Raw genomic sequence first — 12,296 nt, 5'->3', positions numbered from 1 at the left:
AAGAATAGTCTCAAGCTATAAAAACCATACAGATCTTAAACTTTCCTTTTTTACTTATGGTGGAATAGGGTCCTTCTAGTCCAAGTGTAGCTATGGGGCCTTATAAATCTTTGTTACACCCCTGCCCCCATTAATGACAAAGTAAAGACAGCAATCCTTCTAACAACCATCATACAGATTATCAATCTTAGTCCTATAATTGTTAATATACTTTAAGTGCTTCTGGATTAACTTGGTGGGTGGAGGGAGCGAATGATAACCTGGTCATACTCGCTTTGGATGCTTGCATGAAAGGTCCCATTGTGCTGGGATGTGTTGAACCTGTTCCATCACGATGCTAAAAGCCCCAGAGGTGCATTATTATTAGATAAAACCTCTTCACTAAATCATGACAAACACGAACTTGACATCTACTCCCTTCACGGGATACAGTCATGTCCTCAGAGATTGTGGGATCTAACAAAAACATTGACTTTCTGTTATGTATTGTTTTACCATTTTGTTGTCTCGGTTGTGATGATTTAGTTCCTTTTCTTATGGTAAATCTTTTTCTAAATGTTGTCTTATAATATGTCTGTTTCTGACCATTTCAAATATTTCTTCATATTTCCCAATGTTTCAGCCTTTTTCCTATATTGATCTCACATTACCCAATGTTGTAGGGAAGAAGTCGTAGGCTACATGTAAGGAGGGCGGTTTAAGATGTACCGTCACACCCCTATATAGAGAAATGTTTCATTGAACTCTATTATTATATTGACTCACCCAAGTTATGTTTTGGCATGTTTTATGGTGTTCTATGTTTTTTCTAGTGCTGCAAAGTAAGGTGGGCACTGTCCTATTGAGAAACTGTTCACCTTGTGTCTGTCTCTAGCTAATATGAATATAGTAAACCAGGCAAACTGTCCCGCATGATTCACATGCTGAAAAACTCAGTTTTACATGGAAATACATTTTTTTGTGATGCAGATGTGCTCCTTTCGATGTGCCATGTGAGCAGTGGGCATGCACGCTCCCTGAGGTCACAGATCCCATGTGCAGGATGGCAGAGTTGGGTACAGCAAAGGCACAGTTCACTGCGGCATCACCCTACCCCCCCGTCCCTGCTACACACCTTATGCATCTATGACTTATGCTATGCATGGGTCACCTATGACTTAGTGTTACTCAGTTTTGTTTCATCCAATAATTATTGCTGCTATTTAGTGACCTTTTATTCCAAGACATTTATTGTACTGCATTTATGATAAATTCTTTCCCTGGGCTATTTATGACATAGCGTCACCTATTTTTGTCTTATTTTCTATTTATAAGATTTAGTTAATAATATCTATGTCATTCTCTATACATTATTCTATGGTGCATGCATCATTGATTTTTGCATTATTTTGCTATATTTTATGGTCAGTTATTATAGTTTGTACCGATGTTTTGCATATATTATATACTGACTGGGGGAGTACTCTTTTGAGGGACTTATTGCCTCTTTCTTTCAGGATGGTTTTTTGATCTATTATGATCAATTTTCTATCTCTATCTCGATTGATTTATTGTTTTAGTAGATCTTCTGCCATTTATATGTATACTGCTCTTTTGATAATTGTTTAATAAACATTATTATAGTATATATATTCTTGCTTATCCCTCTTTCTGCCTTTCTATTATGCTATTACATTAATAACAGCACTTTAATAGAAAGGCAGTTTGTTGGTTGTCATTTATATTTGTAGATTGTGAGCCCTCGCAGGCAGGGTCCTCTCTCCTCCTGTACCAGTTGTGACTTGTATTGTTTAAGATTACTGTACTTGTTTTTTATTATGTATACCCCTCCTCACATGTAAAGCGCCATGGAATAAATGGTGCTATAATAATAATAATAATAATAATAATAATAATGAATGCATGTATTTCTTTCAAAGACAAGTCCAGCAATACCTTTACCTAAACAGTTCAGAAATAAAGTCAAATCTGTCAATGGGTTGTGTTTGGTATTGAAGCTTAGTGCCACTGAAATTAAAGGGGCTAAGGCTGCAGACAACCTGCCTTGTCACTTGTTAAGTCAATACATTGTAAATATCAATCTTTGAAGATGACAATGATAAGTACAATTTCAGATGGCTGCAATATGGTTATGCTGTATAGCTTTTCAATTAATAAATACTAAAGGACTATAGTATGTTAACAACATTCTCTCCTTCCTTAGCTCTAATAAATGAAGCTTAAAGTGAAACTTTAATTTCAAGTAACTTTTATGAATAAGCTGTCCTGTGTGTGAACATGAGGAATAGCACCACTTCTAGAAATTAGATGATTTGTATCCTGCATGTTCAACAATTTTCCCCTCTGCATGCTCGATCTCTTAAATTGCAAGTGATTTTGAGCTAGAAGAAGAAGAATAGCTGCCATCATGTTTTCCATATACAACACGCAAAGACAAATTTCTGCTGTTGATTTCTTAGTTAGTAGACTGACAAAATCAGTAAAAACATGGAATAACTTAAACAACAGTACTGAGAAGTGTATCTGTGTATGTAGCTCTGGGATGAGGTACAAGACTTGTTAGAAAGCTCAGTATGATCTTTCTGTGTCTGCCTCTGCTTGTTTACTCACTCTGCTCCTCCCAACCCCTGCCCTCTCCATTGATTGCTATAGGTGGAGTAACATGACATCTCACTGTACTGGCAGTCCATCTTGTCTTGAGCTTCAGAGTTGAGCTTTTATTTTTCAGAGTGAATAATTAGTTCAGGGGCATGAGGTAGAGGAAGAAGAGTTTCACGTGTGGCAAAAGAAGTAGAGTTTTGTGATAAGATAAATTACAAGATTGCTGAAAGCTCTGTTCCATTTTAATTTATTATAAAACCCTTTGGTGATCTAAGCTCAAGTCAGTATAACCACGTGTGATCTGGCAACATTGCCTTGATGTCCATATTACAGCCATCTGAAACTGACCTGAAGATACATGTCTGATGGTTCAGAAGATACACTAAACTAAGATTACTTTTTCTGGCATGCAATGCCATCAAATTTTGTACTTGAAGTACAATCAAGTATGAACCAGTCCTATAACTTTAGTTTGTAGTATATAAAAATTTATGACTGTTGGCACGATGTGGATTTTAAGGTCTTCATACTCCTACATTCCCATAATGACAGTTTTATACTCGTATTACACAGGATCAAAGGCATGGATGAAATTACAGGCAAACTGACTAAGCCATGATGATGAGGTCATATCCATCCACACAATAAATGTTTTAATCAAAATATTGGTTGAAATTCACATAGCAAAGCTTTATTAAAGACTTCAAGAAGACTCCTGCATGCCAAGAGAAGTATACATAGCAAAGACCCACTCAGCCATAGAACAATGTGTCACGGTGTTATGAAAACAACTGTTGATAAAAATATATGTGTGTATATGTAACATGCGCTAACTTTGTTCTATAACTTTTTGGTTCCTGGAAAATCTTAAAGGGGTTCTCTGCTTTGGACAATCCTTTCTTGTTAGATGGTCCCCTAACTGATCTTAAACTGTGTCGATTGTTGGGTGCCTCAAGAATTAGCTGCAATCTGTGGGGAAACTATTAGCTGCAATCTGTGGGGATGCTTAATTATCCTGCAGCACCGCTACAGGAGAAAATAAGCATTACACAGTGCACATTCAAAGACAGATCCTCCAGAACAAGAGATGTTCTTTATAACTAAGCTTTGCTCTGACCAACAGATGATGATCCTAAATAAAAGACCACCTCCCCTCATTATCACAGAATTTCCCCAAAATATACATGAAAAGATGGTTTACTAAACTAGACCAGCTATTCAAGATGATCAATGAATTAGGTTATTTTACAGAAAGATAATTTTTAAGCCATTAACTCCAGCATCGGGTTAGTTTCTTGATAGACTTGAAGAAAAGAACATTCATAAGACTAGAGCCCGGGAATATTGCTAGCATGGGCAATGAAATCCATTCACTTTCTGTATCCAGATTGGTAGTGCTGCTGTGAGCTCGAATGGTAGGAGCCACCTAAATTGGAGAAAGACACAAGGTTTCTATGAGTTTCACCTCCTTCATAGATAAGCATTCTAATTTTGAGTAAATTGTTCACCAAGCCCAGAACAGAACAAACTACATAATTGTTCATTAGAATCATTACGTATTCTGCAACAGTATAATTAGAAAAAGACTAGAAAATAGCTGGTGGGATCAAGAAGCTCAGAGGTGATGAGAAACATTGTATAGCGAAGCTATACACAGAAGAAATCTTCACAAAGGAGATCTATAGTATCACCCTGTAAGGAGACACACAGAGTCCCTATAGCTCCTTATTACTGAGGTTCCGCATTCTGTGTCACCATATGGGGCTTTAATATACAGCCGTATTATAATGACATTTTGCAGTAATAGTACATTGTATGCCTCTGGATGAAATCTGAAACATACATGTACATAATAGACTTGCAGTGGTGTTATATTATATCTCTGTGCAGTTCTTATATAGAGCCATAATATGGATGTTGCCTTCTGCTTTCCTCCCCAAACAAGAGAGAAGGAATCTTCAACAAGGAGATCTATGTGGGAAACAATAATTCCCCTTTGAAGTCTATCCGTCTGCTCAAGCAAAATCAAAGCCTGTAAAGTAAAATATGGTGCCCAATGAATCTATATTATGAGGCTGTCATTCTCTGTGTCAACACATGGAGTCTTCATATGGCACCATACTATGGACATTACCTCCCCAAGAAGCAATGCAACATTGTTTGCCTCCAGATGAACAAAGAGACATACAGAGGTCGATTACGGTCTTGTAGACATCTATGGGCACAATATTATGGTTCTCCTCAACTTGAGGCTTGCATGGAGCTATTGTACTGTTCATGAAGAGTAAGACTAATGCCCTTCTCTTTTTTGGATTTTACATTGCCACATCTGGGAAGTCTTAACTGATGATGATCCACTTCTAGAGTGGTTACATGGTGGTATAATAACATTGTGAACCTTCATTAGATTATTTTACTTCAGGAAAAATGCATCAAATGTGTCATGGATTGATGTTCTGCTAAACATAGTCCTTCCTATACATAAACATGGAAAATCTTAAAAGAGAACAACAAACTAATTTATATGAACCCCATAAATGTCAAAAATTTCTCCCTAGCAGAGCCCCTTGGTTGAGTCCATTAAATTTAGGTTGATAACCAGAAGGTTTTCCAACCTAGAGTAGCACCACAAATGGTATATTTAAAATGGAAGAAACAGCCACCAGATTTGGACATTCCCTATGATTTATTCAACTGAATTTCAGTTACCATAGGGTCCAATAATGATCTGGGTTAGGTTCCATATAACGTTTTCTTTGTCTGGGTTTTGCAGATATACAGTACCACAATCTCTTTAGGATTTGAGTCTTAAAGATTTTCCCATCCCATGAATCTCCTTGGTAGAGAAATCATACCTTGTCCGGATTGGGAACCTGATGATGAATAATTAGAGGTGGAGGTGGAAGAGGAGGAGCCTTTAGGATATCTGTAAGAAAATAAATAAGTTTGTTATTTACATCAGCGGGTAAAAGCCTCCATTACATGACAAAACCCTCCACCACAATATATTTATCCAGTGAATTATGTTGAAAAAGAATTTAAATTGGCTGACTAGAATTAGTAAAATATGTCTTTTTCTTCTTCCTATCCATGGGTTGTTCCTAGTATTGAAGTAAATGGGCCTGAGGTGTAACATCACCTCCAACCTTGACAACAGATGTGGTACTATTTTTGGAAAGTAGCCAAGATTTTCTAAACCTATACAACTATATTATTTCTAATTGTTTGGGTTATTTCCGGTTAGGTTTTGTATAATCTAAAGGAGGCAATTTATGTCATAATGGAATGGTCAAATGGAATAAAGTTAGTACTAGTACCAAGTTTTTCTTAGCAAGCTGTAACCTAACTCCAATAGCTCACATCCCAACTACATAGAAGCATAACTCTACTCTTTCATTAATATGTGGACTTTAGTCCAGATCCTTAGATGCATGGTTAATTTCACTTACTCGCTTCCCTGGCCATCCAGAAGACTACGATAGGTGTTGATCTCTTGCTCCAGACGAGACTTGATATCCAGAAGATTCTGGTACTCCTGACTTTGGCCTTCAATATCACAGCGCAGTTCTGCTAATTCTGCTTCCACGCTTTGGATGTGTTGCTGGAGTTTTGCCAGTTGCATACAGTAACGTCCCTCTGTCTCCGCTAGGCTGCTTTCCAAAGCAGATTTCTGAAATAAATACATTTTTAAGTTTTAGAAAAGCCTGATAATAACTAATACCAGTTATATTTCTAAAAGAAAGCCATTGCAATGTAGTTGAGTCGATATGTTTGAGCATTGGTGAGGCACGGTCATCATGATGTTCTGTCAGGTGGAGTTCTAATAAGAAGTGTTTGAGGAGCTCAAGTCTAAATGTATGATAAACAGTCATTACATAGAAAGAAGAATAGCTTTTAGAAGATTCACTTACCATACTGATCTGGGACTGAAGTTCGATTTCAAGACTCTGGAGGGTACGCCTTAACTCTGTAACTTCAGACTTGGTTGTTTGGATTTCATTGGAGTCATTAGTCATTTGCTTGCTCAGCTCATCAGTCTAAAGGATAAATGTATTATTTCAGTACATTAATTAAACATGTAATCTTTATATACCGTGGGGCAGCACGGTGGCGCAGTGGTTAGCACAGCAGCCTTGCAGTGCTGGAGTCCTGGGTTCAAGCCCCACTAAGGACAACATCTGCAAAGAGTTTGTATGTTCTCCCCGTGTTTGTGTGGGTTTCCTCCGGGTTCTCCGGTTTCCTCCCACATTCCAAAGACATACTGATAGGGAATTTAGATTGTGAGCCCCAATGGGGACAGCAATGATAATGTGTGTAAAGCGCTGCGGAATTTGTTAGCGCTATATAAAAATTATTATTATTATATTTTTCACATATTCTATAACTGTCACAACTCACCTTATTACGATACCAAGCCTCAATATCTTTCTGGTTCTTGGCCATGAGTGACTCATAGTCATGTCTCAGGTCACCAAGCACTTTCTGCAAGTCAATTCCTGGAGCTGCATTCATATCCACATTAACGGTACCCTGGACCTGTCCACTTCTAGCCTTCATTTCCTGAGCAATTAGATAATCAAAGTCTTTGTTAGATTATATGAATACACAGCACCTCCTAGTGATAGTCATCTACTATAACTTCTTGTTACATTATACTGCTCAACAAGTAGGTAAATTCAGTAAGACATTGTGCTACCTCCTCATGGTTCTTCTTCAGAGCCACAAGTTCTTCTTTCAGACTCTCAAGTTGTGACTCGAGGTCACTTCTTGAAAAAGTCAAGTCATCCAGGACTCTCCTCAGACCATTGATGTCAGCTTCCACTGATTGACGCATGAACAGCTCATTATCATACCTGTCAAGATATCAATTATCATTGTTTGCAGACTTTTGGGCATCAAATAACAATAAATTTACATCATAACCATCTTACTTGAGTTTGAAGTCATCAGCTGCCAGTCGGGCATTGTCAATTTGAAGGACCACATGGCCATTGTTGACAGTGGCTTCTTGGATCTAAATTTGCAAACAAAAGTTCAAAAATGAAGACTTAGCTTTATTTCATAAAGAAAATACAGACAGTGGAACTGGTACTCAGCATTTAACCTGGAAACCCAAGTTCCATGATTCTTGTATATACACAGCAACTTAAAGATGTCAGTGATGGTTAGGAACATTGTTTTGGCACATTAGTGGTTAATTTGCATGTCTTTGCCAGATATGTTATTAATCTGTGGCAAGTCTAAACTTTGATCCCCTACAAGAAAAGGATTGTCTATGTTATGAGTAGAAGGATCAAATATTTTTTTAGATGATCCTGCAAAAGAAGTAAGATACTGCCCTCTCTCGCTCATCTAAATGTTAGCTTGATTAATATGATCCAAAGGGAACTGAGAGATGTGAAGTACAGAAATTATAGGAGATAGATGAAAAGATACATATGAAATATGTAGAAAGATAGATAGATAGATAGATAGATAGACATGAGATAGATAAATATGAGATATGCAAACATAGATGGATGTTCTCCCGATGTTTGTGTGGGTTTCCTCCAGATTCTCTGGTTTCCTCCAACACTCCAAGACATATTGATAAGGAGTTTAGATTGTGAGCTCCATTGGGGACAGCAATAATAATGTATGTAAATCATTGTGGAATATGAAGGTCGCTATATAAGCAAAGCATAATACATAATAATAAATATAGATGGATAAGAGATAGGGCTGCAGTATAAGTCCACTTCAGAAGACTCTCCAATCTCTTCCCAGATTTCAGCTTCATGATGGAGGAAGAGAAAACATACAGTTGTGCTCAAAAGTTTACATACCCTGGCAGAATTTTTGCTTTTTTGGACTTTTTTCAGATAATATGAATGATAACACCAAAACTTTTTCTCCACTCACAGTTTGTGGTTGGGTGAATCCATTTATTGTCAAACTACTGTGTTTTCTCTTTTTAAATCATAATGACAGCCCAAAACATCCAAATGACCCTGATCAAAAGTTCACATACCCCATTTCTTAATACCGTGTATTGCCCCCTCTAACATCAATGACAGTTTCAAGAATTTTGTGGTAGTTGTGGATGAGGTTCTTTATTTTCTCAGATGGTAAACCTGCCAACTCTTCTTGGCAAAAAGCCTCCAGTTTCTATAAATTCCTGGGCTGTCTAGAGTGAACTGTGTGCTTGATATCTCCCCAGAGTGGCTCAATGATATTGAGGTCAGGAGACTGAGATGGCCACTCCAGAACCTTCACTTTATTCTGCTGTAGCCAATGACAGGTCGACTTGGCCTTGTGTAGATATGAGATAAATAGATAATAGATAGATAGCTGGATTACTGCTATATAGAATATCCTCAGAAAACAAATGTAAATGTCACATATTCAATGTTTGCATACATCTTAGCGCTTGCAGAGTGCTGCTGTACTCTCTGTTTCGCGCATAGTACAGTCACAGCAGCTTGCGCATGTTCACACTTGGTTTCTTCTGTTAGGAGTTACTAGTGAGTTTGTTTTTCTTTGTAATATACATTTTGAGATTGTGACTGCCTCCATAGTTGGCAAAGCACTCCTAATTCCATCAGCCTAAATCTGTTTTTTAAGTAAGGCTGGATCCTATCTATCCTTTAAATATTAAGGCTTTTAGCCCCAGAGAGATATGTATGATGAAAATTAGGTTTAGGGTCCCGTCAGAGAAATGTCGCCTTGCCATGGCTAATGGGCTTAGACGAATTAGCAAATTTGTACCTTCATGTTCTATGTTTATTCTATATAGAAGTAACGCAGTTTAAATTTCCCATATTCAATAATTGCATATATCTTCTGTATGCTTTGGATTGTAGATAGATGGATAAATAAAATGAGAGATGTAAGCAAGTAACAGTCTCCAGCAATTTACATTAATTACCACAACTTAAGTATCTACAACTTAACCTCTTAGGTCCCTTTCATACATCAGTTTTTTTGCCGTCAGTCACAATCCGATGAATTTTGAAAACAACGGATCCGGCAAAAGTTGCCGCTGGATCCGTTTTTTTTTCGTAGACTTGTATTAGCGACGGATTGCGACGGATGGCCTCACGTTTCATCCGTTGTTCGCCGGATCCATCTAAAATTGTCAGTTCGGCAGCTGGAGAAAACGGACATGGTAACGATTTTTGTGTCCGTCGAAAAAACGGACAGCAACGGATCTGTCACCGACCGTCATTTCCTAGAATGGAAGCCTATGGTGCCGGATCCGTCAAATGACGGAATCTGGTGATGGATTCCGTTTTTTTAAACTGATCATGCTCCGATTTTTTTAGGATACAATTAGCAGGATCCGCTAGTTGGATCCGGAGAAAAAACGGATCCGTCGCATCGGTTTTTCACAATCTGCGACAGGTCCATTTTTTTCAAAATTGGACGGATTGCGACTAATGGCAAAAAACTGATGTGTGAAAGCAGCCTTAATGACCACCAATACATCTTTTTACTGACCTGCGATATAAGAGAACAGTATCCTCCGACAGGTGACAATCCAGCAGTTGTCTGCTGTACACTATAGCTGACAACGTGCTGCATCAGCCACGATCAGTGTTAGCATCGACCATGGCCTTTTAACCCCTTAGATGCTGCTGTCAATAGCGACTGCAGCATCTAAATAGTTAACAGAGTGTGGGGGTTACCTCTTCAACCCCATTGGCATTCTGAGATCTAGATCATGCAGTCCTGATGTTTGCCATGGCAGTTCATGGCCAAATAACGGTCTTAACGTCTGCCGGCTATAGTGGCCTGTTCAGAAGTTAGTGACATTTACCGTAGGTGGTAAAAATAAACTTTTTCATTCCTGTTATACCACTTTGCATTAATTACTGAAAATCAACTGAAGGGTTAATAAACTACCTGAAAGCAATTTTGAATACATTGAAGAGTGCAGTTTTTAAAATTGTATCACATTTAGAGGTTTCCAATGTATAAAGCCTCCAAAGTCACTTCAAAACTGAACAGGTCCCTTAAAAAATAAGTTTTGTACATTTCCTTGAAAAAATAAAAATTACAGCTACATTGTTAAACCTCCTCAAATTATAATAAAATAAAACAACATTTCAAAAATGGTGCTGATGTAAAGCCGACATGAAGGAAATGTTACTTATTAATGTTTTTGTGTGATGTGACTACCTGGATTAAAGGGACAATCATTTAAATTTTGAAAATTGCAAATTTTAAAAAATGTTTGTCAAATTTCTGATATTTTTATTACAAAACGTAAAACATATCAACTGTATAAATTAACTCAGTACCTAAACATGTCTGCACCTCATAACCTAAATAGCGCTGAACATTACTTTTCTTATTCTTTCACATTTCTGTAATACGTCTCACCTTTTTCTGTAGACCTTCAATTGTTTTAAAGTAGTGGCCATAGTCTTGAGCTGGTTTAGGACCCTGGCTTTCATACCATTGGCGTATTTTTCTCTCCAGTTCGGCATTGGCCTCCTCCAAAGATCGCACCTTATCAAGATATGTAGCCAAGCGATCATTCAGGTTCTGCATAGTAAGCTTCTCATTGATAGACAGAAGACCTTGGTCTCCTCCATGTCCTGCACCTTGATTACCTCCAAAGCCTAAACCATAACCTCCAAAACCTACTCCTCCAGCAAACCCACTACCACCAAATCCAGAGCCTTGCCCAAAACCAGAACCAACTCCATATCCTGAACCTACTCCATATGCAGAACTACTACTAAAACCAGAGCCGCCAAATCCACAACCAGCACCAACACCAGATCCACTGCTAAAGCCAGATCCAGCAAAGTGTCCACCACCAAAACCAGTACTTAAGCTTCCACCCCTGACGCTTCCCACATAGCTCCCTGAAGTTTTCCCACCACCATAATGTCCACCAGAGCTTTGGTTTCCTGAAGATACTCTAATGCTTGATGTTACTGAGCTCGACCCTGAGCTCCTAGATCCAGATCCCTGCTTAATGCTCATGGTGATGAAAAATATTCTACCACAAAATGCTACAAAGAAGATTCCACAGCTGGATCTGAGACAGGACCACAGATGGATGTATTGGTTTAGTCATTCCTTTTATACCAAATACTCTTTGGGTGTCACCGTTTAATTGGAGTAGTTTTGCATCTGCCAATTTTCTTTTAACACATCTTTCTCCCCAGTTGATGGACACTCATTATCTACATAGCATCAGGGTGTTATCTTATTTTTCTACCAGGCATATAGCAGAAAGCTGCAATTCATGTTCAGCTGTTGTTCCTGGATGTCAGCCTAATGCAATTAAATCAATAACAAGAACAGTTTTGCTAAACAACCAATAATCTATCTGAGAATCTAAATGCAAGTGTTCCAGAATTTCCTACACAATACATTGTGCAACAGATGTATATAAAACTATAGTAATCAGGCAACAAATGCAGGGTTACAGAGTAGCTAAACCTTTGATACAATTTTTTATATTTTTCCATCCTCTGTATTGCAAGAACATCAGTGGGGGTCCCCAAGTCAAAAAACAAGAGAGCACAGCATCTGCCTAAATTTACACACAGAGCAAAGTATAGATATAATAGAAAGACATTGGTGCAACTAAGACAAAAAATGTAAAACATTGTATAAAGGATTTTGTTACTGTTTAAGTCATCAAAATTTTTAAGGGATATTGATTTTTTTTAATAATATTCAGAATGTTTACATTG

The 12,296-nt window shown here is 37.8% G+C and overlaps 1 protein-coding gene across 1 annotated transcript; it reads right to left on the bottom strand.

Moving 5' to 3' along the window:
• Positions 1 to 3,270: 3,270 nt before the first annotated feature.
• Positions 3,271 to 11,658, bottom strand: LOC138664660 (keratin, type I cytoskeletal 19-like). The gene is made up of 8 exons (XM_069751555.1): positions 10,966 to 11,658; positions 7,533 to 7,615; positions 7,298 to 7,454; positions 7,000 to 7,161; positions 6,513 to 6,638; positions 6,051 to 6,271; positions 5,457 to 5,527; positions 3,271 to 4,027 (listed from the first exon to the last, which is right to left on the bottom strand). Exons 1-8 carry the CDS (start codon positions 11,575 to 11,577, stop codon positions 3,972 to 3,974), a joined length of 1,488 nt encoding a protein of 495 aa, XP_069607656.1. The 5' UTR covers positions 11,578 to 11,658; the 3' UTR covers positions 3,271 to 3,971.
• Between the last annotated feature and the right edge of the window lie 638 nt (positions 11,659 to 12,296).

Source organism: Ranitomeya imitator, chromosome 2 (genome assembly GCF_032444005.1).
Source record: "Ranitomeya imitator isolate aRanImi1 chromosome 2, aRanImi1.pri, whole genome shotgun sequence".
Taxonomy (NCBI): domain Eukaryota; kingdom Metazoa; phylum Chordata; class Amphibia; order Anura; family Dendrobatidae; genus Ranitomeya; species Ranitomeya imitator.
The sequence above is the reverse complement of the archived record's forward strand: the minus strand, read 5'-3'. Positions and strand labels throughout refer to the sequence as shown.